Source organism: Hippoglossus stenolepis, chromosome 17 (genome assembly GCF_022539355.2).
Source record: "Hippoglossus stenolepis isolate QCI-W04-F060 chromosome 17, HSTE1.2, whole genome shotgun sequence".
NCBI lineage: Eukaryota > Metazoa > Chordata > Actinopteri > Pleuronectiformes > Pleuronectidae > Hippoglossus > Hippoglossus stenolepis.
The window spans coordinates 20,073,477-20,098,560 of record NC_061499.1 but is presented as its reverse complement, the minus strand read 5'-3'; the positions used below and the strand labels follow the sequence as shown (position 1 = coordinate 20,098,560).

General features: G+C 41.1%; 2 protein-coding genes across 2 annotated transcripts; both read right to left on the bottom strand.

Moving 5' to 3' along the window:
• Positions 1-1,321: 1,321 nt before the first annotated feature.
• nr1d2b (nuclear receptor subfamily 1, group D, member 2b) lies at positions 1,322-10,150 on the bottom strand. The gene is made up of 8 exons (XM_035182164.2): positions 9,733-10,150; positions 7,280-7,507; positions 6,263-6,351; positions 5,612-5,756; positions 4,146-4,873; positions 3,577-3,762; positions 3,236-3,446; positions 1,322-2,930 (listed from the first exon to the last, which is right to left on the bottom strand). Exons 1-8 carry the CDS (start codon positions 9,749-9,751, stop codon positions 2,734-2,736), a joined length of 1,803 nt encoding a protein of 600 aa, XP_035038055.1. The 5' UTR covers positions 9,752-10,150; the 3' UTR covers positions 1,322-2,733.
• A 10,787-nt stretch (positions 10,151-20,937) lies between these two features.
• On the bottom strand, positions 20,938-23,250 carry rpl15 (ribosomal protein L15). The gene is made up of 3 exons (XM_035182744.2): positions 23,036-23,250; positions 22,806-22,942; positions 20,938-21,288 (listed from the first exon to the last, which is right to left on the bottom strand). Exons 1-3 carry the CDS (start codon positions 23,205-23,207, stop codon positions 20,983-20,985), a joined length of 615 nt encoding a protein of 204 aa, XP_035038635.1. The 5' UTR covers positions 23,208-23,250; the 3' UTR covers positions 20,938-20,982.
• Positions 23,251-25,084: the final 1,834 nt, after the last annotated feature.

Sequence of the window (25,084 nt, the reverse complement as noted above, 5' to 3'; positions counted from 1 at the left end):
GATTATTTTGCAACGCTGCAGTGATATTGAACATGTTTCATGTCTGGTTGGACACTGACCTGGTCACACTAATAATAAGTGGCCCCGTACAAACTGTCCTGACTGTACACACCCACTGCAGCAGCATCCATATCTGAAGCACTGTCTACTGACACTTTGTTCCATCAGAATCAGGTTATTTTGATGTGATCACATACAAGGAGTTTGACTCTGGCAGCAGCTGTGTGAACGTTGTGTTTTCAGGTTGACCTTCTGTCCCTTTCCTGTGAATCTCAGGAACAAATTTGTTTAAATTTGTCAAAAATGTTTGTTTGGACTCAAAGATGAACTGATAGATTGTAGGGGTCAAGGGTCAAATGTCACTGTGACCTCATAAAAATGTTTTGGCCACAAATCAAGAATCTTAGGGCTGATTATATAAGTCAGGACAGACATTGATGTAAGCTGCAACTTGACTGGTTAGTGGAGGTGTGAAGTATTTCTGGTTGATAACTAGAATGTCACTCAGTAGAGCGCATATCTTTTCCAAGGCCCAACAGTCCCCTTAAAATCAATCAGGCTGCACCAGATTTCTCACACTTCTAGATATCAGTTCCTTAAATGTGCTAGTTTTTTTCCCATCAAGATCCATGAATTATTCCCTGAGAAATCAGTGAAAATGTTACAAACTGCCCTATTTTACAATGTTAAAGAAACTGAAAAGAAATCCTGAATCCGACCCCTGATCCATCCTAAAATTTAGTGGATTCTTCCCTGGCCCATACAGCATCATTCCACCAAGTTTTGTGGTCATCGGTCCAGACGTTTTTGCTAAATCTTGCTTACAAACAAACACACAAACTAACAAATGATCAGGGGGAAAAAACATAACCTCACTGGCGAAGGACGTTGATCGCCCCCTCGTGGCTGGCTGAAGTATAGGTCATAAACCTCATTTTCTCCATGTAAATGGATGGGACATGGACCAAACTAAAAAGTCAAAGTACACATTCAATAAATTTGTCTCAAAGATGGTTTCTATGATTTTACGTAGTTCTTATTACACCGATGTTCTTTTTTTCAGTAAGTTTGGTTTTAATAAGTTATTTGATGCTACAAAAACAGGGTGAAATGTCATGATTGACAGCTGAGACTAACTTGCGTGTATCAGCAAGACGTCACTACAGGAGGAAGTGGAGACATGTCGTCCATCTATATAAACAAATTATTATTTGCGCCTTTTAAAATTCTCAAATGAATACATTTTCCATTGTTAATTTGAACAAGCATGTGATAAACAGATTGTACTCAATTCAGACACAAACCACTCCACAGCATGAACTGCATTTAGAAAATTTATTCATATAGATATATTCATCTATACAGTTATGTATGTATGATAGTATGTGTATATATTTATATAGAAATCTATGCATACTGCAATCCTTTCACAGAGGAGAACAGAGCCACAGTTTAGCAATGTTAACACAAAGACAGAAGCTCTGGATATCCAAGACCAGACATTCTGAATTTAATATTGGAACGAAAAAATGGCATCACAAAAACTATCTTAACACCAGCAACTCAGATGTCACCTCGACTCAGCTTATTTCTTTAAGCTACAATCACTTCAGTGATATTAGTCTTTTTTTTTTTATGTAGAACAGTCCTACCTATTAAGTTTAACTATGCTCAACTAAAGTCTGTACAGTTTTGTTAAATGAAAAAGAAATTAAGTTCATTCAAGCAAGTGGAAGTTGCTGGTGACAGCGAGTGTCAGCAACATTAGGTGCCTGACCAGGAAACTCAACATGACCCAGCAATAGGAGGACAGCAGACACTGGAATCTCAGAAATATGTTTTTTTGTTTTGTTTTTGGAAAAAATATAGAAGAGAAGAGAAAATGTATCATCAAGACGCTTAAAGTCCAAACTTTGATTTCAATGGTTCAGTGTTTCCACTGATCTGAGTAGAAATCCTGTCGCCAAGCAACAGAGTGACACGATACATTTGATTTGTCACAATGCCCAAATAATCTAGAAAAATATCCTGCAACTGACAGAAACACAGCATAGTACACACACAGCTGCATGAGAGAAAGCTTCAGATGAGACATCGCCTTCTTCTGTTTATCTCAATCAAATGAAACATTCTCTGATTTCTCCGAGGACCAAAGTGTGAAGCTGAGACGGTTACGCAGCTTCACGTCCACATTCCTCTAATTGTCGTCTGTTCGTTATTTATTTTTTTAGCTTAACATTTTCCACTGATCACACTAGCACAGCACCTATTCAAATTCATGTATTTCACTGAATACACGTACACAAGCTTCTCGACTCCTCACTATACAGCTCAAATCAAAAAGCAGTCACATATTGCACTATGAATGCAAAAAATACCAGTCTACACTATACAGAAAAGTGCTTCTAACGTTTGTACGGTCGCAAACGCACAGTATGCTACACACAAACACAGGAAACATGTACATCAATCAGTGTGTCTGTATGTATGCATTACCATCACACAGGCAGTTACGCCCTACAGTACAGTACAATAACATTTCATGGTCCTCCTCCCCCTTTAAATGTCATGTTCCGGCTATAGTTCAGTCTATAGGGAGAGGGAGGTGCAGGTGTGGATTTCTGGGAAGTTTGGCGAAGCGGGTGGTCTCCAGCCGGTGGTCTCCAAGTTTGCTGACAAGCCGCCCGTGGGGGGGACAGGGGGAGGAGTGGGGATCAAGTATTCAAGGAAACTTCAGGAATGGACCTTGAAGGCCAGCAGCTGCTCAGAGTGCATGTTGTTGAGCGAGCGCAGGTCGGGCAGTTTGAGCAGCAGCTTGGTGAAGATGGCCGACTCGTTGGGGTGGTTCTTGGTGATGAGGCTCCGCAGTGCGCGGATCAGCGTCTCCTGCAGCATCTCCACAGAGTTCACGTTCTCGATGCCGGAGCGATCTGGAGGGATGAGCGACACAAAGGTCAGCGTAAGGCTGGTGAACGGCATTCAAGTCCACAGGACGAGAAACTAGGGGTCACACTGATGTATTGGTTAAATGACGACATAAAAACTCTTTTATACAAATATGTAGCCAAGTGCTTCAAATGACACAAAAGATAACACAAAATATAAAGAAATACAATTATACAAATACAAATGAAGGGGATGGGTGGTATGTATTGGTGTTTTTTCTGCTAAAAAGAACCATTCTGTGACTTCGTCAAGGGAAAGGATGAGTAACTAGAAACGTCACAAAACCTACCTGCAGAGACGAGAACCACGGCAGTGAAGAGGCTCATCTCCTCCTCACTGAGGCCCAGGTTGGTGAGCTTCTCACTGAAGTCAAACATGGAGTTGAGGAGGTCGCTGGAGCCCATGGCCCTCAGAGTGTCCACGCTGTACTTCTTCCCACCCAGAAAGGTTATGGTTCGGTCCTTCACGTCAAAGAGAGAAGCGAAACGGACCACGAGCACCTGCAGAACACGTACCAGGCTTTTATTTCATCTCATTTTTTGTGAATGCCCTTTGTAACATTGTTACGAGAAGTGCTATATAAATAAAGTTTATTATTATTATTATCATTACTATTAAAACATGGCGTACCTCAAAAGTGCCAGCCTTCAGCAGGCTGACCTGGTCATGCTGGGACAGATCTCTGAAGCCTGGGATCTTCTTGGCAAACTCCACCACCTCCCTGACGGCGGGGGTGAAGCTGTGGGCGAACTCCTCCCACACCTCGTGGCCAGATTTCTGTGGGTCCACGTGAGGAGAAGTGTTCATCGGACAAAACTGAGAAACGGACAGAGGAATACAACATGTTCTTTAGCTGAAGCAAACATAAAACTAAGTATCTATAATGCTAGAATATCAGGGTAAAAATTCCGTTTTCATCAAATACCTTTATTCAGCCCAAGAAGGCACCTTATTTTTTAGAAAATAAAGCTCCCAAAATCCCTCTGTTTAATATGTTTTGACTTCAATCAATCAATCCATCAAATTGTATTTGTATAGCCCATATTCACCAGTCACAATTTGTCTCATAGGGCTTAACAGGCTGTGACATCCTCTGTTCTTAACCCTCATCGAGTTTTTTTTTGTAATTCCTCTTCAAAGCTTTGTGTTAAAAATGTGCTACACTTAAGCCCCCACACTCTCTCTTTGCTGTTTCTCACCAGATGCATCCGTCGGCCTTCTCTCCACTGGTGCCCACTGTGGGCCCCGTTGGCAGGGTCCTCTGCAGCTGGAGCTCTGAAGGCTCCGTGTGTGTAGGCTGGACAGTGGCTGGCGGTGCTTCTGGACAGTCTGAAGGGGCAGTGGTTGTTGTCCTCTGGACCCTGGTGGCCCATGCTGGAGGAGGGGTCCTGTGCTGCCATGCTGGCCATATTGTGGTGGTGGTTCCAGGCATCCTGCTGCTCCTCTTTCCAGCAGTTAGCTGCGTTTTGATCAGAGCCGCTATCCAGGGGGCCAGTGGTGGCCTGGGCCTCAGCCATTAGGTTACTCTGCTCCTGGTTGTACATGAAGGTCTCCTGGTGGGCCCTCGTCACCGAGCCGATCACCTCCTCCTCCCCGCTGTCAGGCGCACCTAGTGAGGCTGAGCTGGGGCTGATGTCCATCGCCATGGTGGGCTTGGGGTCTGAGCTGGAGTCTGAAGGGTTGGAGCAAAGCAAGGAGGATGGAGAGTGGGAGGGGGCGGGGCCGGGGCCGGGGCCGGGGCCGGGGCCGGCGTACTCTGAGGTAGGTTCTGTGGCACTGGCTGGCAGCGGCTTGGCGATAGGTAGCGTCTGGCTGCTGTGCAGCTGGTTTTGCAGCTGACTGTTGTTCATCATGTTGTTCATGGCACTTTGCATCTCCAGCAGCATGCGCTGTTTCTCCCGCTTCGGGATTCGGCCAAAACGCACGGCTAAACAGTGAGGAGAGGAAATGATCAGAGATGTTTTCACTTGCAGAATTTGACAGTGCTGTAGACAGTAATGACTTCACTTACACTGAGCTGAGTTAGTTTACTTCAAGAGATGCATTTATAACATAACAACCATTAGATGCACTTAAGTAAAGGGACACTTATCACAATGAGGGGGAACTTCCTCATTCTGGAAATATGTTGTTGACCAAAGTCCTCAGTGTCAATGTAACAATATCACACAATAAAAGTTGAATTCTAGTAAATGTAGGAGTAAACTGAAGGATTTTGGATCCGATTATCTTTTTCTGACTGAATGAGTCTTTATTTAATGTCCCAATACAGAGATAGTGTTCTATAAATACAGCATTATTAAAACTTTTAAAATCCATTATAAAACCATAGAATTATTAAATCATCCAATAAACTCAGCCAATTGGCTAATTGTTATTGCATCAAGACAATTTTCAAAATAATTTAAAAACATGTTTAATAATATTGATTTAAAAATGTATTTATTAATAAGGATATTTATTTTATAATTTAATAACAATAACAACTTTGGTCCCCATATCCCCTCATTTTACAGAGTTACAACATAACCATAACAATTAACCAGTATAAATGATCTCTGTTCATTTTTCAAAGCGATGGAGCAGATGATTGCAGCTCTGGAGAGACTGAGTGAATGAGTGCAGCTCTAATGAGGCTGGGGCAGTGATCGCAGCAGATACTCACAGTCTCTGGACATCCCCACCATCAGGCATTTCTTAAAGCGGCACTGCTGGCAGCGGTTCCTGTTGATCCTCATGATGGGGCAGCTCTCGTTCTTAAGGCACTTCTTGTATTGGATGTTCTGCTGGATGCTCCTCCTGAAGAAGCCCTGTGCGTTCAAAGACAAAACAGCACAGTGTCATGACCGAGGGTCACACTGAATGAATTCAAGCATATGCGATGGTCTGTTATGTTCGGAGGGGTGTAAATGTCATCATCAGTGGAGCGAAGTTTAATTTTAAAAAATTGTCTCAAGCATGCACCTGTGTGTGTGTGTCTGTGTGTGTCTTTCCTACAAGGCGTTCTGTGGTGAGTTTGACACTGTGCACTGCTCCACCACTTAACTAGGCCACGCAGCAACATGAAGTATGGGGGGGGGGCGGCTGATGGGGAGAGTGTACTAGTTTCAGAGTCTCTGGTTGCAGCTGTGCAGATGGCTGTGCCTGCAGTGACCCAATTCAACTCCATTTCAAAGTCACATTGCTGTGTTGCAGTAAAAAAGACTGATTCAGTGTGTCCAGCATGCTTGCCGTGTGTGTGTGTGTGTGAGTGAGTGTGTGTGCGCGTGTGTGCGTGCCTTGTGTGTGTGGTGCTGATTCGCAGATCTGTCTTTACCTTGCAGCCCTCACAGGCATGGACGCCGTAGTGGAAACCAGACGCCACATCACCGCAGACCTTACACAGCAGCACCAGGCCATTGATTTCTGATTGATACAAAAACACATTCTTACAGATCATCCGTTGATTTGAGCAACATGTGAAAGTTACATTCTACAGTTCACAAAAACAATTAAACTGTATTTTATCGGCAGTTTTGTTGTGTGAATTCATCATATTTATATCACAGCTGACATTTAAGACAAATGTGAAAACATCAGTTTCACAAATGCTGTGAAGACACAAATGCAACAAACCAGAGTGAAATATATGATTTACCTTATGAAATTGTGATTGTTTTGGGATGTGCTATTATTGTAAGTTAAAAATATAACTGCATTTAGGCTAAAATGAATAAGTAGAATAACCATTGTATTATTGAGACAAAAATTATTGTCAGAGTGAAAGAGAAAAGGCACCTTTGTGTTGAAATAACAAATTTTGAGCTCCTTAAATGAAAATGTATTAAATTCAACAACAATAAATACAAAACACAATAATTCCAAGTAATTATGAAAAATTCAATGGGTGTGTGGCTGCGTTATATAGAATTTGAGGGTGTATGAGATCATCACATTGAACTTTGAACAGAGCACAGTGAGTCACGACACTAAACTGGTTTGAGATCTGTTTGTGGTTTCACCGTCAATTGTCATTGTGAACTGAAATTAGCTGAAACCAGCTACGTGGTTACGACATCAATGTTGGTAGTTAAAACAATTACCGACTGTGTAATTCATAATGAATTTTCCGTTTTTAAATAACACTATTTTTACAATTTTTAAGCTGTAAAATATTTTCCACCTCAAGCATTAGTTTCTACTAAAAATAATCTTCCTAAAACTAACACCTTCACATAAAAAAAAAAAACAGTTTGATCAGTAATGAAAAAAGGCCTTTTCAATACACTTCTGACTATATTATGTACACACACACACACACACACACACACACACACAAAAATAGTTGTCTTACTTGTGATCCCACATTTTACAGAGGAGGAGCGTCCGGTCTTTTGAGTCCCTGCATTGTTTTGGCCACCGGCAGGGAGTGTGGGGTCAGCCGGCTGACCCGGCTGGCGGCAGACTGGTGAGGAGCCAGGTGGCGGGGAGGACGACTGGTAGCTGACGTTAGAGGAGTCGCTGAGGCAGGACTCCGGGCTGGAGGCAGAGCTGGACGAGCTGATGTAGGCTATTACGCCTCCTGGTGGTAAATTGCAGAGAAGAGAAAAAAATGGGCCATGACAACAGGGACTGCAGCAGAGGTTCAGCTCTGTGCAGAGCTCTGAGCTGGAAAACATAAGTGATGTGTCTAATTTTTTCCTTTAAAAGATTAGGTTTGTCATAGTCTAATGTGTTCTTAACAAGCATTGTGTGTGTGTGTGTGTGTGTGTGTGTGTGTGTGTGTGTGTGTGTGTGTGTGTGTGTGTGTGTGTGTCTGAAACACACACATCTAATTCCTCTGTGTTATACAGCTTCAATACTGTCAATACTCACTAGTGCAGAAAATGTGGTGCACTAAATTCACCATTTCCCCTGTTACAGTAACATCTAAAAACAACCATGACGAAATGTTTCTGGAAACTGCTGAGCCCTTTTAACCATTGTGTGAACACCAGCCTTAACCATTATTGTCAAATACTCAATAGTTCACCAATTGTGGATTCATCCACACCTTAAATAGTTGTAATAATCTACTAAAAACTACAATAAATAAACAAGAAAAATCCTTGACGTCTTCAATAGAAACCATTGCGTTTGATTCAAAACGTCCTAAGAGATGACACCAGCTTTATCACTTTAATTCATCTTCAACATGTATTTTAGGTTAAAGAAGCTACAATATTGAATTTTTTCCCAGTTTAATCTTAATTTTTGTTTGTGTTTTTTTGCATCAAATTTCAAACCCTGTGCTCAGAACGGTGGTTCTCACTGTTTGTAATACTACCTAATTCCCTTTAAAAGGAAATGTAACTTTACCACCGGCTCACAATGGATCTTTTTTTTTTACAGTGCAACCAATAGGCTTAACATTAAGAGAGCAGATCATAATATGCCGACAGCTTTCCCAGCCAGTAGGAGGAGGGCGACAGGCTGCTGCTGCTGAGGCCCCCCCCTCCATGCTCTACACAGCCTGACCTGATGTCTTCCCCTGCCATTCTCAGTGATTAGGTAACGGCCATTACATAATGTCAGCCTCACCAGGGTGTGTGTAGTAGGTAGTCTGGCACTGACACGGCCTCCATCACAGATGGATCAAGTGGGGGAAAAAATCGAAATGGGTCGATTTTAATTCATCCGACAGCATGTGTACTAATGTAACAGATGCATGTCACATCTAGGCAGCCCACGCTCACGTTTCATTTGGATGATTTTATAACAAATATTGAACACCAATCAGAATGGGCTGAGGACGTTTACTAAAAGGTTAATATAAAATGTTATATAATGTGACATTATGGGGATAAATAGTTCAGATCTTACCCAGTTAAAAGATCAGTTCAGTCAAATCATTGCTTCTATCATTTCACTGAAGGATAAACATTAAAACCACATTTTACATTTCTGGAACTACTTTCAGCTAAAAAGGGATATGTGGCACAGTAAACAGACCTGCAGACTAACCCATCCTTATTCTACTTTCTGTATATACTTATATATGACTTTTTCTATTTCGATTTGCTGTAAAGCTTATGTGTCTTATTTCATCAAGACTAGAAAATCACTTTATAAATACAAACCACTTACTTATTTAATTGTAATTATAGTATATAGTTTATTGCAGCTATTATTGTTGTTGTTGTCCGTGCTTATATTTATCCATATTTTTACACTTTTACATATCTTGATTGGATCGTACAATTTAAATGTACCCAAGTATAATAACAGAGATAGGATCTGAATGCAGTAGAACTTTTTTTTTATTATATATATATATATTTATTTTTTTCATAAAACACGCCCCCACGTGGAGTGTGCTTGTTCTTTCCGGTGGAGAACTGGGTCACCGCGATCTGCTGCAGGAAGCTTCACGTGTATCCGCGGCCCGACCCCACGCGCGTCTCCCTGCGAGAAATTATGCAACGTCCGCGTCACGGCGCCGCTCGGCCAATCGGCGGCGACGCACGGGGAGCGTAAACACAGACGCACATGGCTAGGCGGACGGGTCCATGTGAGGAGAGGCGACTGCAGCGCTGCCACTGACAACTGACGAGGTGATAGCAACAGCCCACTGACGCTGTGAACCATCTTTAACACGCGAGACACGAGTGGGACATCTTAAAACCGTCAGAACACGTAAAACACAAGGTCGTTTCCATGCTAGCAGCGCTAACACGGGACTCGTTTCACTGAGCTAATACCAGGAAGTGACACCAGCTCCACTGGTTGCCATTTAACCCAGCTTTATTTACAAATACTCTGACTCACCAGCTTTGGTGGACTCCATGTCCTGTGAGAGCTTTCGGGGGGTTTCCTCCTCCTCTGCTACCTCGGTGCACAAGCCGTGTTTCTGTCGAGTGTTCAGCAACCGGGGAGTCGCTGAATGAGCCCGGGGGGAGAGGCTGTTACACGCTACAACATTTAAAGATGAACGCGGCTGAACGAGCCGATGAAGACGGTCACAGCTTCGGTCGGCTGTCCCGAAAAAAACGACGAGTTTTTTACAGGAAAACTGGGAAAAAAATCTTGCGTATCAAAGCGACGGTTTCGTTGAGGAGCGAAGAGTTCTTCCTCGGATGTTTGTCTCGTCTTCCTCGGGTTACATGCAGAATGCGCTGTTCTCCGTTCAGAGTGTGTTGATGGCGCCGCTCCGCTGAATATGGAGGACGGCTCTGTCTGCGGCAACGTCAGTGTGTAAACCATGTGACCCACTTCGTCGGCTCCTCCCTCCCCACAGCCCTGCGCTGGTGTCAATGTAACCCACTGACATACTTCCACCAGTGAAAGTGCACCAGGACCTCCCAGCGTCCGAAACACAACCTTACCTGCCACAGATTGGTGTGGATCCAAATGTGATTGTGTTTATATTTGTATGATTATAGGACAAAGACAACTGGACGGGCATTTCTAAACACAGGCACATGTTTACTCTCATACCTCGACACTGTGTTTCTATAGTCGAGGGTTGAGGACAGAGGCTGTCACACCTTGCACAGATTGTAAAGCCCTAGAAGGAGAATTGGGATTTATGAATTTGGGCTGTACAAATAGAATTTGATTGATTTAATTGACCGTTCTTTATGGCCAATCCAAGTCATCCTCTCAGTGTCAGCTCCACTAAAGCTATAATATCTAACTTTCCTGGATCAAAATATCTAAAACCCACTTGATTGTTTATGGTGAGTTATGCACTAACATTATCCCAAATACCTCCAGCAAACATAGAGAAGCTTTATCCATTTTAAGCCAGAATTTTATTATACATCTTTTAGATTGTGGTTCTACTATATTGTAACTGGCTGAGGGATTTTAGTCATTGGGTGTAAACGTTAGCCACAGGTGAGCTCATCCTGTGTCCTGTGTCCACCTAATCACATTGGGACAACACTGCTTTTGTCACCTTTTATTCATTGTACGGGATTTAATGGTAAGTGAACTGTATTTATATTGCATAAACAACACTTACAGTAGAGTTACATTTATTTATTCACAGGTTGGTGTGAATCCAAATTTAATTGTGTCCATTTGTGTGTACAAATATTGTTATTTCGTTCATGTGCTGTTTATGTCTTTTGCATTCCTGTCTGTTTTAGGAGAGGGATCCCTCACTTTTTCCCATTGTTAAAAGTTATATATATTTTTTTGTGAAGTCTATCCTCACCTTAGTCAAGGGTTAAAGGTATAGTCCACAAAACACTTTTGTGGACTCCGACAGTTAGAGCTCTGACCTTAACTCAGATCGTCTGAGACCAATAACATCCATCCTGAGAGATCCAATCACAAGTGGACAGTACTAAGTTTGTCTGTTCACACCCGCCATTAAAATGTGTCCTGAATGTGTTTCCTGTTGAGAGCGAATCTCACTTCCCTGCTGTAATTGCAAATAATCACGACTGTCATTTGTGTTTGCGAAGACATGATGTTGTAGAGAAAAGTGCTGCACATAGATGCACTGTATGAATGTTTGTGTGAATGCGTGGATGTAAAACTGTAAAGCACTTTGAGTGGTCATCAGGACCAGAAAAGTGCTACATATATACAAACCATTTACCATTCTTTACCAGTCTGACTTTAGACCTTGGGTGTGTCAGATAAAAAGGTTTGTGTGTCGGTGAGAAAGAGGGAGAAAGCAGGTGAACAGGGTCAGGAGCAGAATGAATAAATGCGTGCAACTATGAAGAAAGATTTTACCAATATAAGATGAGTAACAGTCATTATGTCAATGAATCAATGTATGGTTACTGAGAAGAATAAAAATATGTGGAAACTGTAGCAGGTCAGAGGGCGTCGGCTGAGTAGGTGCTCCTTCATATGTGGCCCTGGATGCATTTGCGTTTACAAAGTGAAAAGAATGTGGCCACATCCAGACCACTTCCCAATGTGGTCTGAGCGATTGGACCTCAGGGCACATTGGGGTGTGTTCAGACCTGTGCTTGGCGCTGAGCCCTTGTTAGCACATCACTCTGGACATATGTTTATCCCAGGTCTGAACGAGGTCTGAGAATCTAAGAATGTGGCTGAACTGAAGCTGCTCCACAGGAAGAGTGATCAGGAATTCCTCCTGAATGTTGTGCAGGTCGGACCTGCAGCTACTGGAGGACCTCGTTTTTCAGAACCAGTATTTTAGGAAAGCTGCACCCAAACAAGTAGATAGTAAATACAATGGAAACTGCTTTTAGTGATGACGTTCGCCCCCGGGCCAAATTCATTACTATAATATATGTACTAACAAGTAAATGCTTTATAATGTAGTATAGTTTCACTTGGAGTTCAGACCACATTGTGTTCTTTTTAGCCTTGGCAGAAAGTCTGATTTGCACATGAACAGTTTTCTTTTCTCTTTTTAAAGTATAACCAGTTTGTCAAAACACGACTTGTTGTTTGTTCCCAGAGGAACACATGAAGCGTAGAACTGTTTTTTTTCTCTGATCTAAATTTGAAGCACAGCACATTAAATTGCACTATAGAGAAGATTAATAACACGAAGCTGTCTCTGCTTTAATCACTTACAAACACAACGAAAGCACTACATGAAGGTACAAGTCTTTATACTGAGTATTATTCGAAATCAGCCATTTGCCTGCATTTAACCCAAGTTTTCCTTTATGTACATCAGGCAGTAGCTACTCTATTATATAAATTGAATTTAAAATTATTACAGAAGTAAAGTTATTCTGTGTATTTTCCAGTATTGTAATGTTAATCACTGCAGCTGCCAAATATATCTAAGAAGTCTAGAAGAATCTTTAGTGAAGACCCGAACCTGATTAAGCTGAAGGCCCTACATGTCTGCAACCGTATTGAAACAAAGAACAAGGCCTCTTTTATTATATCTTTGTTATGCAGGAGATTCACCATGTGATTTTCTTATTCTAGTACCTTTGAAAACAGGCCTAATATTAAATATAGTGTTGTTTTAAGTCATTTTTATTACAAAGACGTTTGCACAGTCATTTTTTGTAAAACATCAATGGCATATAAAGCATAGTCAAAAAAATCACTCAAAAACCATTGCAGTGGTACAATTAGATCTGGGCGTCTGAGAACAACGATAACATGGTCTAACACACGGAGCAGTGGATTTAGGACATCTCCAAATCCACTGTTCCAGCCACATGGTTCATGGATTGTACCTCGGTCATGTTTGTGTGGACAATCAGATGCATCGTGAATTGTTCACATACTTGATATTACTACGCATGCAACATAGATATTCCACTAGAGGCCACACCATAGAACTCACAGCATATATTTGATATTTGATATTTGACTTTACTGCTTTGAAAACATCTCGTATTGAAAGAAAACCCGATGTTTAAACTTTGTTAAATCTTGACCCTACTGGACAGCAGTTGCTTTCTTTAACTTCATGGTTAAAATATAATACTATAATTATATATATTATTAGATGCAGGTAGTACACAGCAGTACTAAACAGTGGATATTGATGTACAGCAACGAGTGGATCTGGTTCTAAGTTAATGTCATGAGGATTTTAGGATATTCCCTCCCACACCAAATTCTTACTGGGTTAACATGACACAAAAATGCTTCCCTTCTCTCCATAAACTGCACCAGGCATTTCCCAAAGAACTCAATCCCAGCTAATGTTTCCTGGCCACAATGAAACCTTTTAGGAGTAAGCCATCCCTCACGTTAACATCCCGTTCTCCACTTTCCTTCTTTGGGATTTTTGCAGAGCAGATCAGGAGCGGCTGCTGCCCCTCAGACTAATGTGTGGTCACACAATAGAGAGGGAGAAGCGTGAGAGTTGACCGTTGTTTTCACTCCACCCTTCCGTGTTCTCAGTTGACCCTTTCTCTCGGTGGCTCCGGGAAATGCTTTTTTTTAGATAAGCACTGGAATATTTTGTCACCATGACCCAGTCAATGTATTCATTCATTTATTCAACAGCAGTTAAAGTAACAAAGATATTTATAATGACACTAAACATGTGACTGTACAGATATATCTAATTGAGATCAATGGACATATAAGTTTAGAACGTTTTCTCAACTATTGCTACATGTCAGGTCACAACCAGGCCATTAAGTCCAAGGAACTCGACGTAGACCTGGGATAAAAATGGTTGTGATTCACAGATCAGAAAAAAGGTTTGAAAACATTTCTAAAGATTGGAGTGTTCCCAGGAGCACAGTGACCTCAATAATTGTGAAATGAAAGAAGTTTGGAACCACCAGGACTCTTTCTAGAGTTGGTGCATAAAATGCGGAACTAAGGAAGATGGGCCTTGGTCAGGGAGATGACTGAGAACCGAATGACCAGGCAAACTGAGCTCCTCCCACGACGTCTGCTGAACACCAGGTATTGCTCATCATGTCTTTTTTTTTTATCCGACACTGATGATGGTAAAAAGCAAAGCAAAACATAAAAAATAATTACACATATATTCTTAATATTTGTTTGTTTTTCGACTAGATAGTTGTTGGGACATGGTTTTTGGTGAAACCACACTTCGCCCTACATGTGCCATCAAAAGCCTGAAGCCGCATTTCCCTCCAGGACTCAGTCTCCCAGGGGCCATCAACGTCACAGAGGTGTGAAAACCCCCCCAGGGACACAGGTTTCAACTCCCATTGGTCACTCTGGACCCCATGACCTGTGAGGTCACCGGGCCAATATAAGGCCTGTTCCCCCTATTTTCTCTCTCTTTCTACAATCCCTCCACGGAGAGAAGGCTGTCAAGCCTCTTTTCCTGCATCGCCGAGGGAAGAAGCCTGGCTTCCCCAGCTCACATCTTCTCTTTCCATCCAACTCTTCGAGAGGAGCACAAAGGTGCAGCTTCCAGCTCATCTCACCAAGGAAACCTCCTCGCACTCCAAGCTCTACCAACCCTTCAAGCAGCGACTCGATGTCCTGCTGGAAAACTTCAGCCAGCAACTGAGCTGCACAGCTCAACAGAATCACTAAGGCGGGAGCCACACAAACCAGCAAGACGACTTCACAGAACTGCGAACTGCACAGCAACTCTTTTTCCCCTTTCCACGGACGGGTAACACAACTGGGCTTAATAATTATACTAGGCTAAGCAAGACTGTTTATTCGATTCTGTGTGATGTTTATAAGTTTGATTTGTGGTGTTGTGATATTGTGGTTACAAGTTGTTGAGAGATTTAATGTTAGTTATGCTCTTCAGTCCTTCCTTGCATGCATCTAGCAACCTTCTCTAATTTGGCACACACACAGACACATGCATAACTCTTCACCTAATTATCTCCACAGGTCGTAAACATTCCAATAGGGGGGGGAAGGGTGTTATCATTTTGGCCAGCCGCCATTTTGAAAGCATGCTGACTCACACAGACACTCACATACCTATCTTTGTTTAGTAATTACACCGTTAGTAATTTGTGTTTTTATACTTTATTATATTCATAATAAATGTTTTTCTTTCACAAATGTTTTTTCATTAATGTTGCATAAGTGAATTTTGCCAACCTCTACACTGTCAAGAACTCCATATCCTTCAACTTAGCTAACTATCTATATGGTAATTTTGGTTATAGTTATTAATTTAATTGTTAATCAGAGTTCCAAATTTGTAGTTAGTACTTTTATGAGACTTAATCAATAAATTGGCTATCTTTTCCCTTCCTTTGAAGGGTGGTGCCCCGAGGTAACTTTAATCAATTAAAGTTATTATTTAATATTAATGATAAAATATTAATATTTAATATTTTATTTTGATAACTAAATTTATTGAATGCCGAAAGGCACACCATTTTATGATATCACGTTTAATGCATTATGGCACAACATAGTCGATCTCTGATATATTTAGATGTTTAAAATCAAAGATAAGGTACACCAAATCGGAACTTGCTCCAGTGGATCTGCCTGATCAGATCAGCTATAGTTCTACAGGGCTTCCTCCAAGTGTAAATGTGTTTTAACTCTGTCCCTAAAAAAGAAAGCACTGCTCCAAGTGATTCTTGAGATGGAAATGGATGTTTAAAATTGAGGCACCACATGTATGTTTTCTCTGCCACAGAGTGTAGCCTCTTTCCAGGAGAGAGTGGTGGTGATGGATGTTGACAGAGGGCTTCAGCCAGTTGCATAAAATATTAGATTACGTTCTTTGAAAGGTACTTTGACTATCAGAAAATTACAGGGTTGGCCAACCGGACTGGGACCAACTGGTGAACTTGCCAACTTCGATAGAAGCAGAGACGTGATTGAAGTAGAAGCAAAACAAAACTTAGCATTAGCATTGCTTTCTTGTGCTGGACACAGCTTGGAGATTAAATGAGTTAAGTTAGTTGCTGAACTCACAATGTTTCTTCAGCTGTTTATGGTAACGCTAGCTATGTAGCAATAGCAAAACCCCAAAAGGCCTAATGCCTTTAAAGATAAAGGAACTTGCACTGACTGACAACTGCTAGAAGATTATATTTCTTATTATATGGTCACAGGCAGGCTGGTCGGTTAGTGACGGACAGGAACGTCAGCCGATCACTTAATTCGGTCTGGTTGCCTTTGTTACAACTGAAAGGGCCAAAGACACCAGTTTTTTTTCTTGTTTTCAGATAACTTTATTCATGCTATGAAGAGGATTTCAACAAATAAGATAAAAAGTGTTTCAGAAACAACTTACTACCTTTGAGATATAAAGAGTGGGACAACCAGGAAGTTAGCAGGCAGCTTGCATAATTAAAGTGCCACACTGATCAGGTTTGCTTCGAGAAATGGCAGCATTACTCACTCTGATATACCTCAATGTGAATGGGTTATTTCAACCCCAGGGCAACCTCTCTGAACCCCGCCTGCACCGTAATACAGATAGATTTCTACTTTGTGTCCCTGTAGGTGTGCCTTCAAAAGAATGAAACTTTTGCATCATTGTGAAACAAGTACAATAGTTTTAGATTTTAACAGGTGACTGTTAAAGCTTTTAACCATTAAGAGCAACGGACTGATCTTTAGAGTCCAGACAAAAGTGTGGATAAAATGAACTGGAATGCACTCAGGTAGATTCAGATTAAAACTGTTCATTATTACTAGAAGTTGTGGTAATATGGGATTGGATCTGACCTCTGTTTCAAGAGTACCTGTCAGACCTAATGCAGGGGAAAATGGCTATATCTGTAAAGATAGGGCTGGTAATATTGTGGATTTATCTTAATGTCAGCAAATACCACAGCCAGCAATGAACTGATCCTTTTAACAAGCGTAAGCATTTTACACAGAGAAAAATCTGACAAGTCACAAAAATGTAGAAATGTGACTGGAGGATGTGTTGTGTTACTAGTTTCAGTTTCAGATGCTCAGTGAAACTGTCTTTGACCTGGAATGACCTGTTTGAGTTCAAACTGTACAGTCTGTTAGTTTTTCCAAAGATAATCAAAGAGGTGCAGAGTGAATACCTTTACCTTTCATTATTTTATTATTTATTTTCAAGGTCTCGACCTTACTTTATATATAAAGTGCATTGAGATAAAATATATTATGATTCGGCGCTATACAAATATGTTGAACCTTGAAATTGAATTGAAACATTAATGATGTTCTAAAACTCAAATGGCTGAATCACTATCTGATTCAACCTATAGCCAAGTGACCTATAACATCTACCATCCAGTTGCTTCATAAATAAATAATTCAATTGGGACAAAAACCCATGGAGTCTCTGGGAGGAATACTGAGTCTGTAGATCATATATTATTATTTCCTCACCTTTTGTTTTCATACTGGCTTTGATGTTAATATATACTGCCTATACCCTCAAAATGTGATGTCTTTTAAAGCTGGAGTACTTATAAAGTAAATGGATAAGATTTTGGGGTAAAGGTTTTATTCATATTAGTAAATAAAAGTCAGAAATCAGATTGATAGAATGAACTCAAAATCTCTTCAATGTATAAAGGACAGAAATGTCCCTGAAACTTCTTCAATGGTTGGAGTTATTTATGCTGTTTGAACAGGAATTTGACTTTTCTTTGTCTAAAATGTTTCTAGTCAAACATCTGAACCAATGAGCCCTCAGAACAGGGCACAGTCAGGCCTTTACCATAATGCCCTGTGGTCTTGCATTTGGCATAGAGAAGGTATTTCAGAGAACATGGTCCCTAAGAACATTCAGGTTTCACTTCATGATGATTACGTGCAACACGAAGTGTGGTTAAGTGTGTGTGGAGGGCTGGTTGTGAGGATGATGCATCCGGTTCTGATTATGTGAGCAGTTGACAATTCACCTCTTCCACCATAGCCAGCTTCATAATACAATAATTATACAGTTTCTTTCCCGGACTGTGGCTCACAGGGAATAACAAGTTGTTCCATAATCAAAAGGTTGGCAGTATGAACCCCAGCTCCTCCAGTCCAGATGTCAAAGTGTCCCTGGCAAGACGTTGAACCACAAATTACCTCAGATACCATGTGAACTTATGAGAGATGAAGAATCACAATATGAATAGTGGATGTGACCTGTAGTGATCAGTCATTATGACTAGATTATTGCTCTGTAAATGCAAATAATTAATTTACTATTTAATGTCTCACCTTGGACAAACTGTGAAATTAAGCATCTCGTCAGTCTGCTTCATGTCTTTCTCTTTTGCCTTCCTTGTCTCTTTACCTACTGGTGCACATAAACATGTCTCTATATGTCACAGTAAAAAGTGTAAGTAGACGGGCATGTTACTTTGTGACGCAGATGCTTTATGCAAAACAAAATGTGTGTCAGGACCTTGAGGAGTTTTCTGTGACACCATGGCAACAGACTTTGGTCTTTGTAACTTAGAAGAACAAAAAGATATGACACAATAAAGGAAAGGGGAAAACCCAATTAGTATAATATGGGCACTCTAAGTTGGATCCTACTCATATTTAAACACAGAAGATACTGTTATACTCTAGTAGCTTATCTTCTATCGTGGGGGTTTGCTGACAATAGAAATCTACCAGCATTGTCTATACATTTGCAGAGTTAAAAGCCCTAGTGACACAAATTCAAGTCTAAAACACGTCACACCCAAACACCTCTAGGATATCATCTTTCCCAGACTGCACGTCCTCACATCCCCCCCCCCAAAACAGCCAGGATCACCTTCACTTTAGTATAAGAATCAGTCGTGTGTGTTTGTGTAGTGTTTCCAAGTGAATATATCAATAGAGAAAACAAAGACTCTTGACTGCAAACAGTCATAATATCGACGTTGCCTCTCCACAGAATCCTAAATCCTGCTGTCCTCATGTAACCTGTTCTATAGAGCACACAGAAGGCCACCTTGATTCTGAATGAAGTGCTCTGCTGTCATAATTAAGATAAGTCGCTACAGTGTGATTGAGTCGATGGAGGTTGAAGAGAAAGGTCTCGGTGCCGTGCATGCGTTGATGCTATCATACATCACGTTGTCCCAGACTGCCTTTGTAACACCCTAAGAAATGAGTGGAGGTTTAGAAGTAGGTGAGTAGTTCCAAAGTACAAAGGGACCCAGATTGGGTTTCTTTAAGCGACAGGGGAATGAGCCAGTGGACGAGCAACCGGTGAAAGTAAACAGGGTCTTTGGTGCCAAATCTCCTTGACGATGATTTCATATAAACATGAGGATTTCATGTGAGGCATATCACAAATTACATATCACCATAATTTTAAATAGAAATAACTCAGTGAGACAGGTCACAGACAGCAGGGTAGATTGGCATGGTTTACATTTTTTTTCATTTAAATTTGTGACAGTAGATCTAAGTATTGAGTCTTGGACAGTCTCCAATTGCACTGTATGTAAACCTAAAATGTCTTCGAAATGTTCAGAGTTAGTGTGTAGTGTACAGGGGGGGGGTGCGCTACTAAATCCCTTGTAATTCAATATTACATTATATAGTATTTTTATTACAAGCCTGTATTAGGTTATTCATCACACTAGCGAATTCTACTGTCATCTTGGACATTGTACCCTGTGCAGTTCTTGAAACTGGAAACCTGAGTTTCAAGTGCCTGTTTGCAGATGTCTGAATTTCCACCTCGCCCAGATGATAGGTGACCACAAAACACCTTCTAGACCCGACTTAAGGTTTTCTGTGTTTACAGTCTTGTGCAAACCACTTTAGGCTCTGTAGCGGTCTAGATTCTTATCCATCAAATTCACAAGTTGTCTCTTATGGCTCAACAAGGTGCAACATCCTTTGTCCTTGGCCCTCGACAAGTGAGAAAAAAACCAAAGAAAACCTCACTAAAAGAGGTAACATTGTATAAAACTCAGAGCCACATGAGGGATCCCTCTCCCAGGACGTCATGAAGAAATATGACGCGTGTGTTTCTGCTGATGATCTGGTCCCTACATAAAGTCACTGTGATCACATGGAGAAACAATAAATGTATTAGATTTTAAGTTATATGAAGCTGAGCTTCAACTTAATTTGAATTAAAATGACACCAGCTTGATCAATACTGAAAGAACTGTGTGATGTGAATAGTTTCTCAACTTTGAAAAGAGCTTTATGCTGATTGAGTTTCAATCTTTTGAAATTTGTTTTTTTTGGTTCAAATTGAAGGATATTTTATGACTACACTGTTGCAAGTGTTTTGAGAAAATATTTCTCACCCATTTAACTTGTAGTCAGAAGTCATATTATGGTTAAACTTTGGCAAATTTATGTGCAACTTGTAATGTAACCCTCCACTGGACTTCCACATCCATGGTTCCACTCAAATTGACCCGGGTGTTGCTCAACTAGTAACGGATTATGTCTACATGCTGGTATATTTTAAGGTTGACCTGCTACCACAGATGCAGCAGCAGGACAGTGTGGAGTCAGGGAGGGTACAGGAGCAGCCTGTACCAGTCCACACAGTCCTGGTGGGACTGTTATCAACCACCAGTAGGCATGTGGAGTTTTGGCCTTACACCACCCAGCAGTGCATAACCCACACCGAGGTTATAAAATAATAATTCACACAGACCCCCAAAAACAGGTTCTTTAAAAAACATCTGAATGAAACAGACAGGACTGTCACCATAAAAAGGATGTTTATTTCTTTAAATGTACAGACGTGCTTTAACGATAACGATGCAGCTGCAGGGTGTTGCGCCTCTTCCAGGCTGCGCGGCGGGAGCCTCCGATGGTCAGGTGGAACTTGTGGCCCTTGCCCAGGCCGCGACTCTTCTTTCCTGCAGATGTCAGGCCACGCATCTCTCTGTGCTTGTGCACAGCCTTTGTGATCCATTGGGTGTCTGGGTTACGTCTGATGGCCTTGTGGAAGGTGTCGATCAGAATCACCTCAAAGAACTTGTAGGTGGAGTCCTCGCCCACCCAGTAGGAGTTAAGCACTCGCAGGCCTCCGCAGTGGCGGCCAGCACGCTCCTAGGAAATTTAAATATAGAGAGATAAATTTAATGAATGATTTTCTGGTTAAATCAATGTTAAAATCCACCCTGTGCAATATGAAAATAAACTCAAAGATACTATGACACTGTTAAAGCTGCAATTGCTACTTTGTACTTTGGCGACTCCAAGTGGATGCATGAAATTTGATCTTCATCTAGAAATCCTACAAAACAGTAACACCAGTTAACTGCTGCTCCGTGATCTATATTACATAAATACATCTATAAATGTCCAACATCCTTCAGAGTGAGCACCTGTGATCTTGGTCAGAAATCTTCCAGTCCACCTCAAATTTCAATCAAAGCCTCTAAATCAGACATTTGAGCTAATATGAGCAGAACTTTTCCTAAACATGAACTAAGCCATCATTGCATTTAGAAATGTGTATTCACTTTATGATGTTCAACACTCAAGTTTTGTCTGATTAGGGTATTACGGTATCAGAAGAGCCAGTGTGCAACATCAAATGCTGTTAAAGATTTGTCTTACGGTGTTCACAATAGATGGAGATGACATGTCGTGACTCATCTGTGCTAACAGGCCAATTACCCACTTGAGGACTATGAACCATCTTTAAATACTAACTACTGTGCTGCAATTACACCATTTTCCTTTGTGGCCTGAGCAATAAGATGGGAGACAATCCAAGAGGTCCACTGCAGCCACATGTATCCCACCACCCTAATACATTCTAGGTCAGAAATGTCAAAGATTTAGTTCACCAATTATAGCTCTCATTAACTTATTGCAGAAGGTATTCTGCTCTGTAGCAGGAAACAGTTTGAACAGTATCAAGGGTTGATGTCCAGTCAGTGAGCCAGCTTGTACAAAACCATTCCTCAGAAATAGTACAACGAAATGTAATGCAGCCATTACCATTTATATTCATCTGTGTTGGAAAGCCACGTATCCACTTGGAGCCAGCTGTATCTGACAATCTGACATTTATTCATCTTAAGTCCAACACTTTGATAATTCGCAGAGTCTAAGGTGGCGTCTTCATCTCTTATCTGACCAACAATCCAAACATTATCTTCAGAGTCCAATTTATTATCGGTTAACTGAGTGACAATTTGTTGCAGTTCATCAAGTCACCAACTCTGTTTTGGTGTCAACGTCCCCTTAATAAAATCAAACCAGAAAGGATCTTTAGAAATTCAAACCGGTGTACTGCATGTAATGCCACAGTATGTGCTACTACATACAAATAACAACCACGGGATATACGACTCTTCAGCCAATGTGTCATGCAGGTGACCCAACAGGAGCATGACTTGGTGCACAGAAGGTCTGATGAAAATCCACTAGGCTCTTGGACGTCTTCTAGAACCTTTCAACATCTTTTTAAATGTTAAACTGTCAAACTATTTGAAGCTGATGCCTGAATTACCATTTGCCATCACAACAGCTTAACACATAGAAACTGCATCACATAAACACAGCTCATTTCTCCTGGACTTAAAGCATCTGTGTAATGAGTGACTTGAACGCACCTCAGCGGTGGACTGCAAACTGCGGGCAAACTTGATCTGGTTGACACCATGGTGCACTGGCTTGCCATAGGTGGCACCCTTGGGCACGGGGCGTTTGCGTCCTCCACGGCGCACGCGGATACGGTAGATTACGTAGCCTGTTTGAATGAAACATAAAACATGATCAGTGGACCTGGAGAAGATAAAAAGGGATCTCACACTTGGGCTCTAGGTCTGGGCTCGGCACTCACCCTGCTTGGCCTTGTAACCCAGTCTACGGGCCTTGTCAGGTCTGGTGGGTCTGGGCGCACGATGGAGGTTGGACAGCTGGCGGTACTGCCAGCAGCGGACGCGGAGGAGGAAACGCATCACATCGGACTGCTTCTTGCGCCATAGCTCCTGCATATACCTATATGCTCCCATGTTGACTTATCTGGAAGAGAAAACAATAGGATCATGAGCCAGATACAGCTGTGTGACATCTGATAACAGGATGCCATCAAGAAACTCCCTGTCGGAGACATGAGGCCAGCCTGTACAGTTTAAGATGTAATAAAGCTGAGCACACTGCACTAGGCAACATTTACAGATGTATATTGTGATGAGTTGCAGTCATGGTTAATCTAACGTCTGCATACAAAACAAGGTCTAAATGAGTGAATCTGTTAGAAGATCCACATCAACTTGAACTCTGATCATAGAGACGCATGGTTCCGGAACCACTGGGACTGAGTACATGTGCACGAGTGGAGCCACTACGATTTACTGATGAGGCGACCACATGCACGATTTACTTAGTGACCTCTACACGGACATAATACACAAAGCATGTGAAGCCAGGAGTCTAACACACAAGAGTACCGCGGAAAGTACAACAGCCCATGTGTACCGAGGAGCCGAGGGGCTAGATAGCAAGCATGCTAACGTTAGCCCCGCAGTCAATACTTCACAGTAATGGTAATACAAACACCTCACAATTAACAAAACTACACAAAGCAGTATTAAAATGAGTACAACGCTAAAACCGTTAAAGTTTTACTGTAACATCAAGTCATCAGAGCAGCGACACATTAGCTTCCTACAGCGACTAGCGGCGTCAATGGCTCCCGGGTGGACCGAAGCTCCGCGCCGTTCAAAATGAGCCGAATCTGTGTTTTTAATCACATTAGTCTAAAAATGATCAGGTCGTGTGGAAGCTTAGTGTGTCGATGACCAATGTCCGGATTCTAACAGACCGATGAGGAATTACAAAGAAGATTATTGTGGATTTCATTCGGTGCAAAAGTGCAAAAATACTCGCTTACATGATGGCGTACAAGCCGGAAAGAGAGAGCGCACTTACCCAGCATGCCTTATGAAAACCACGGTGACGCACTTCCTGTGTTCTGCTCGTGGGAAATGTAGTGTTTGGTTCTATTAGTTGAGATAACGACAAGTTGTATTGCAGTTTTTTATAAACATGTATTTAAGGTAAGAAGGATATTGATATTGAAGACTTTCTTTTTTATATGAAAAATAAAACGAAAGGGGAGCCATACATAAAACAGTTAAAAAAGCAGTCCTCACACTGACTGGAAATATCAAATCAGTAAAACAGCAGCAACTTGTAAAGCTTTAAACATTTTCTTTAAAGTATTTATGTTTGTCAAATGATAACCCTGTGTATTTGTACTCTTGTCCTCCTGAAAATAGATAGATTTTACTGTAATTTTTATTTACCTAATGTGTTGTTTTTTATTGTATATGTATTGCCCATATTTTTCCATTATGTATCTTATTTCAGGAGTTACAATTTCATCTTTAATTTAAAATGTAGTATTAGTGTTGGATTAGTATAATTTGTGTTGATACCAAGTAATTCTTTAATCAACGCATACAAAATGTTTTCCCCTGAACTTTCAACATTACCTTCGTCTTGCATAAATACACTATCTTTCAAATTTCAATACATTTTCAATCAATGAATAATTACAGGCAAAAAAATCTCAAAAGTAGAAGTGATGTTAAATAACTCCACAGTTGTAACTGCACAAATGTTCACGTGTATTAATTGTGTAGTTGTCCACATGTTTACATTGTAATATCCTGTTCCACTGTTGTTTTATGGAGTTAAAAAAACACACAATTCACAAATACAGTTTCACAAAATCAGCAAAGATTTTGAACACAGTGAATATAACGCACATGCTTAATGATGTGTCACAACCGTTCAGAAGTATTCATTTATTACACGATGTAGTTTATTATGCAGCAGGGGATTATGATAAATTGCTTAAAAATCGTTGTCCGTGAACGCATCA

Coding starts and splice junctions, on each gene's coding strand:
- nr1d2b (XM_035182164.2), bottom strand. Junction 5,757..6,262: donor ATGCCTGTGAGGGCTGCAAG/GTAAAGACAGAT, acceptor TTGAACGCACAG/GGCTTCTTCAGGAGGAGCAT. Junction 2,931..3,235: donor CGTGGTTCTCGTCTCTGCAG/GTAGGTTTTGTG, acceptor TCATCCCTCCAG/ATCGCTCCGGCATCGAGAAC.
- rpl15 (XM_035182744.2), bottom strand. CDS start 23,207: ATGGGAGCATATAGGTATATGCAGGAGCTATGGCGCAAGAAGCAGTCC. Junction 22,943..23,035: donor GGGTTACAAGGCCAAGCAGG/GTGAGTGCCGAG, acceptor TCATTCAAACAG/GCTACGTAATCTACCGTATC. Junction 21,289..22,805: donor GTTTGCAGTCCACCGCTGAG/GTGCGTTCAAGT, acceptor TAAATTTCCTAG/GAGCGTGCTGGCCGCCACTG.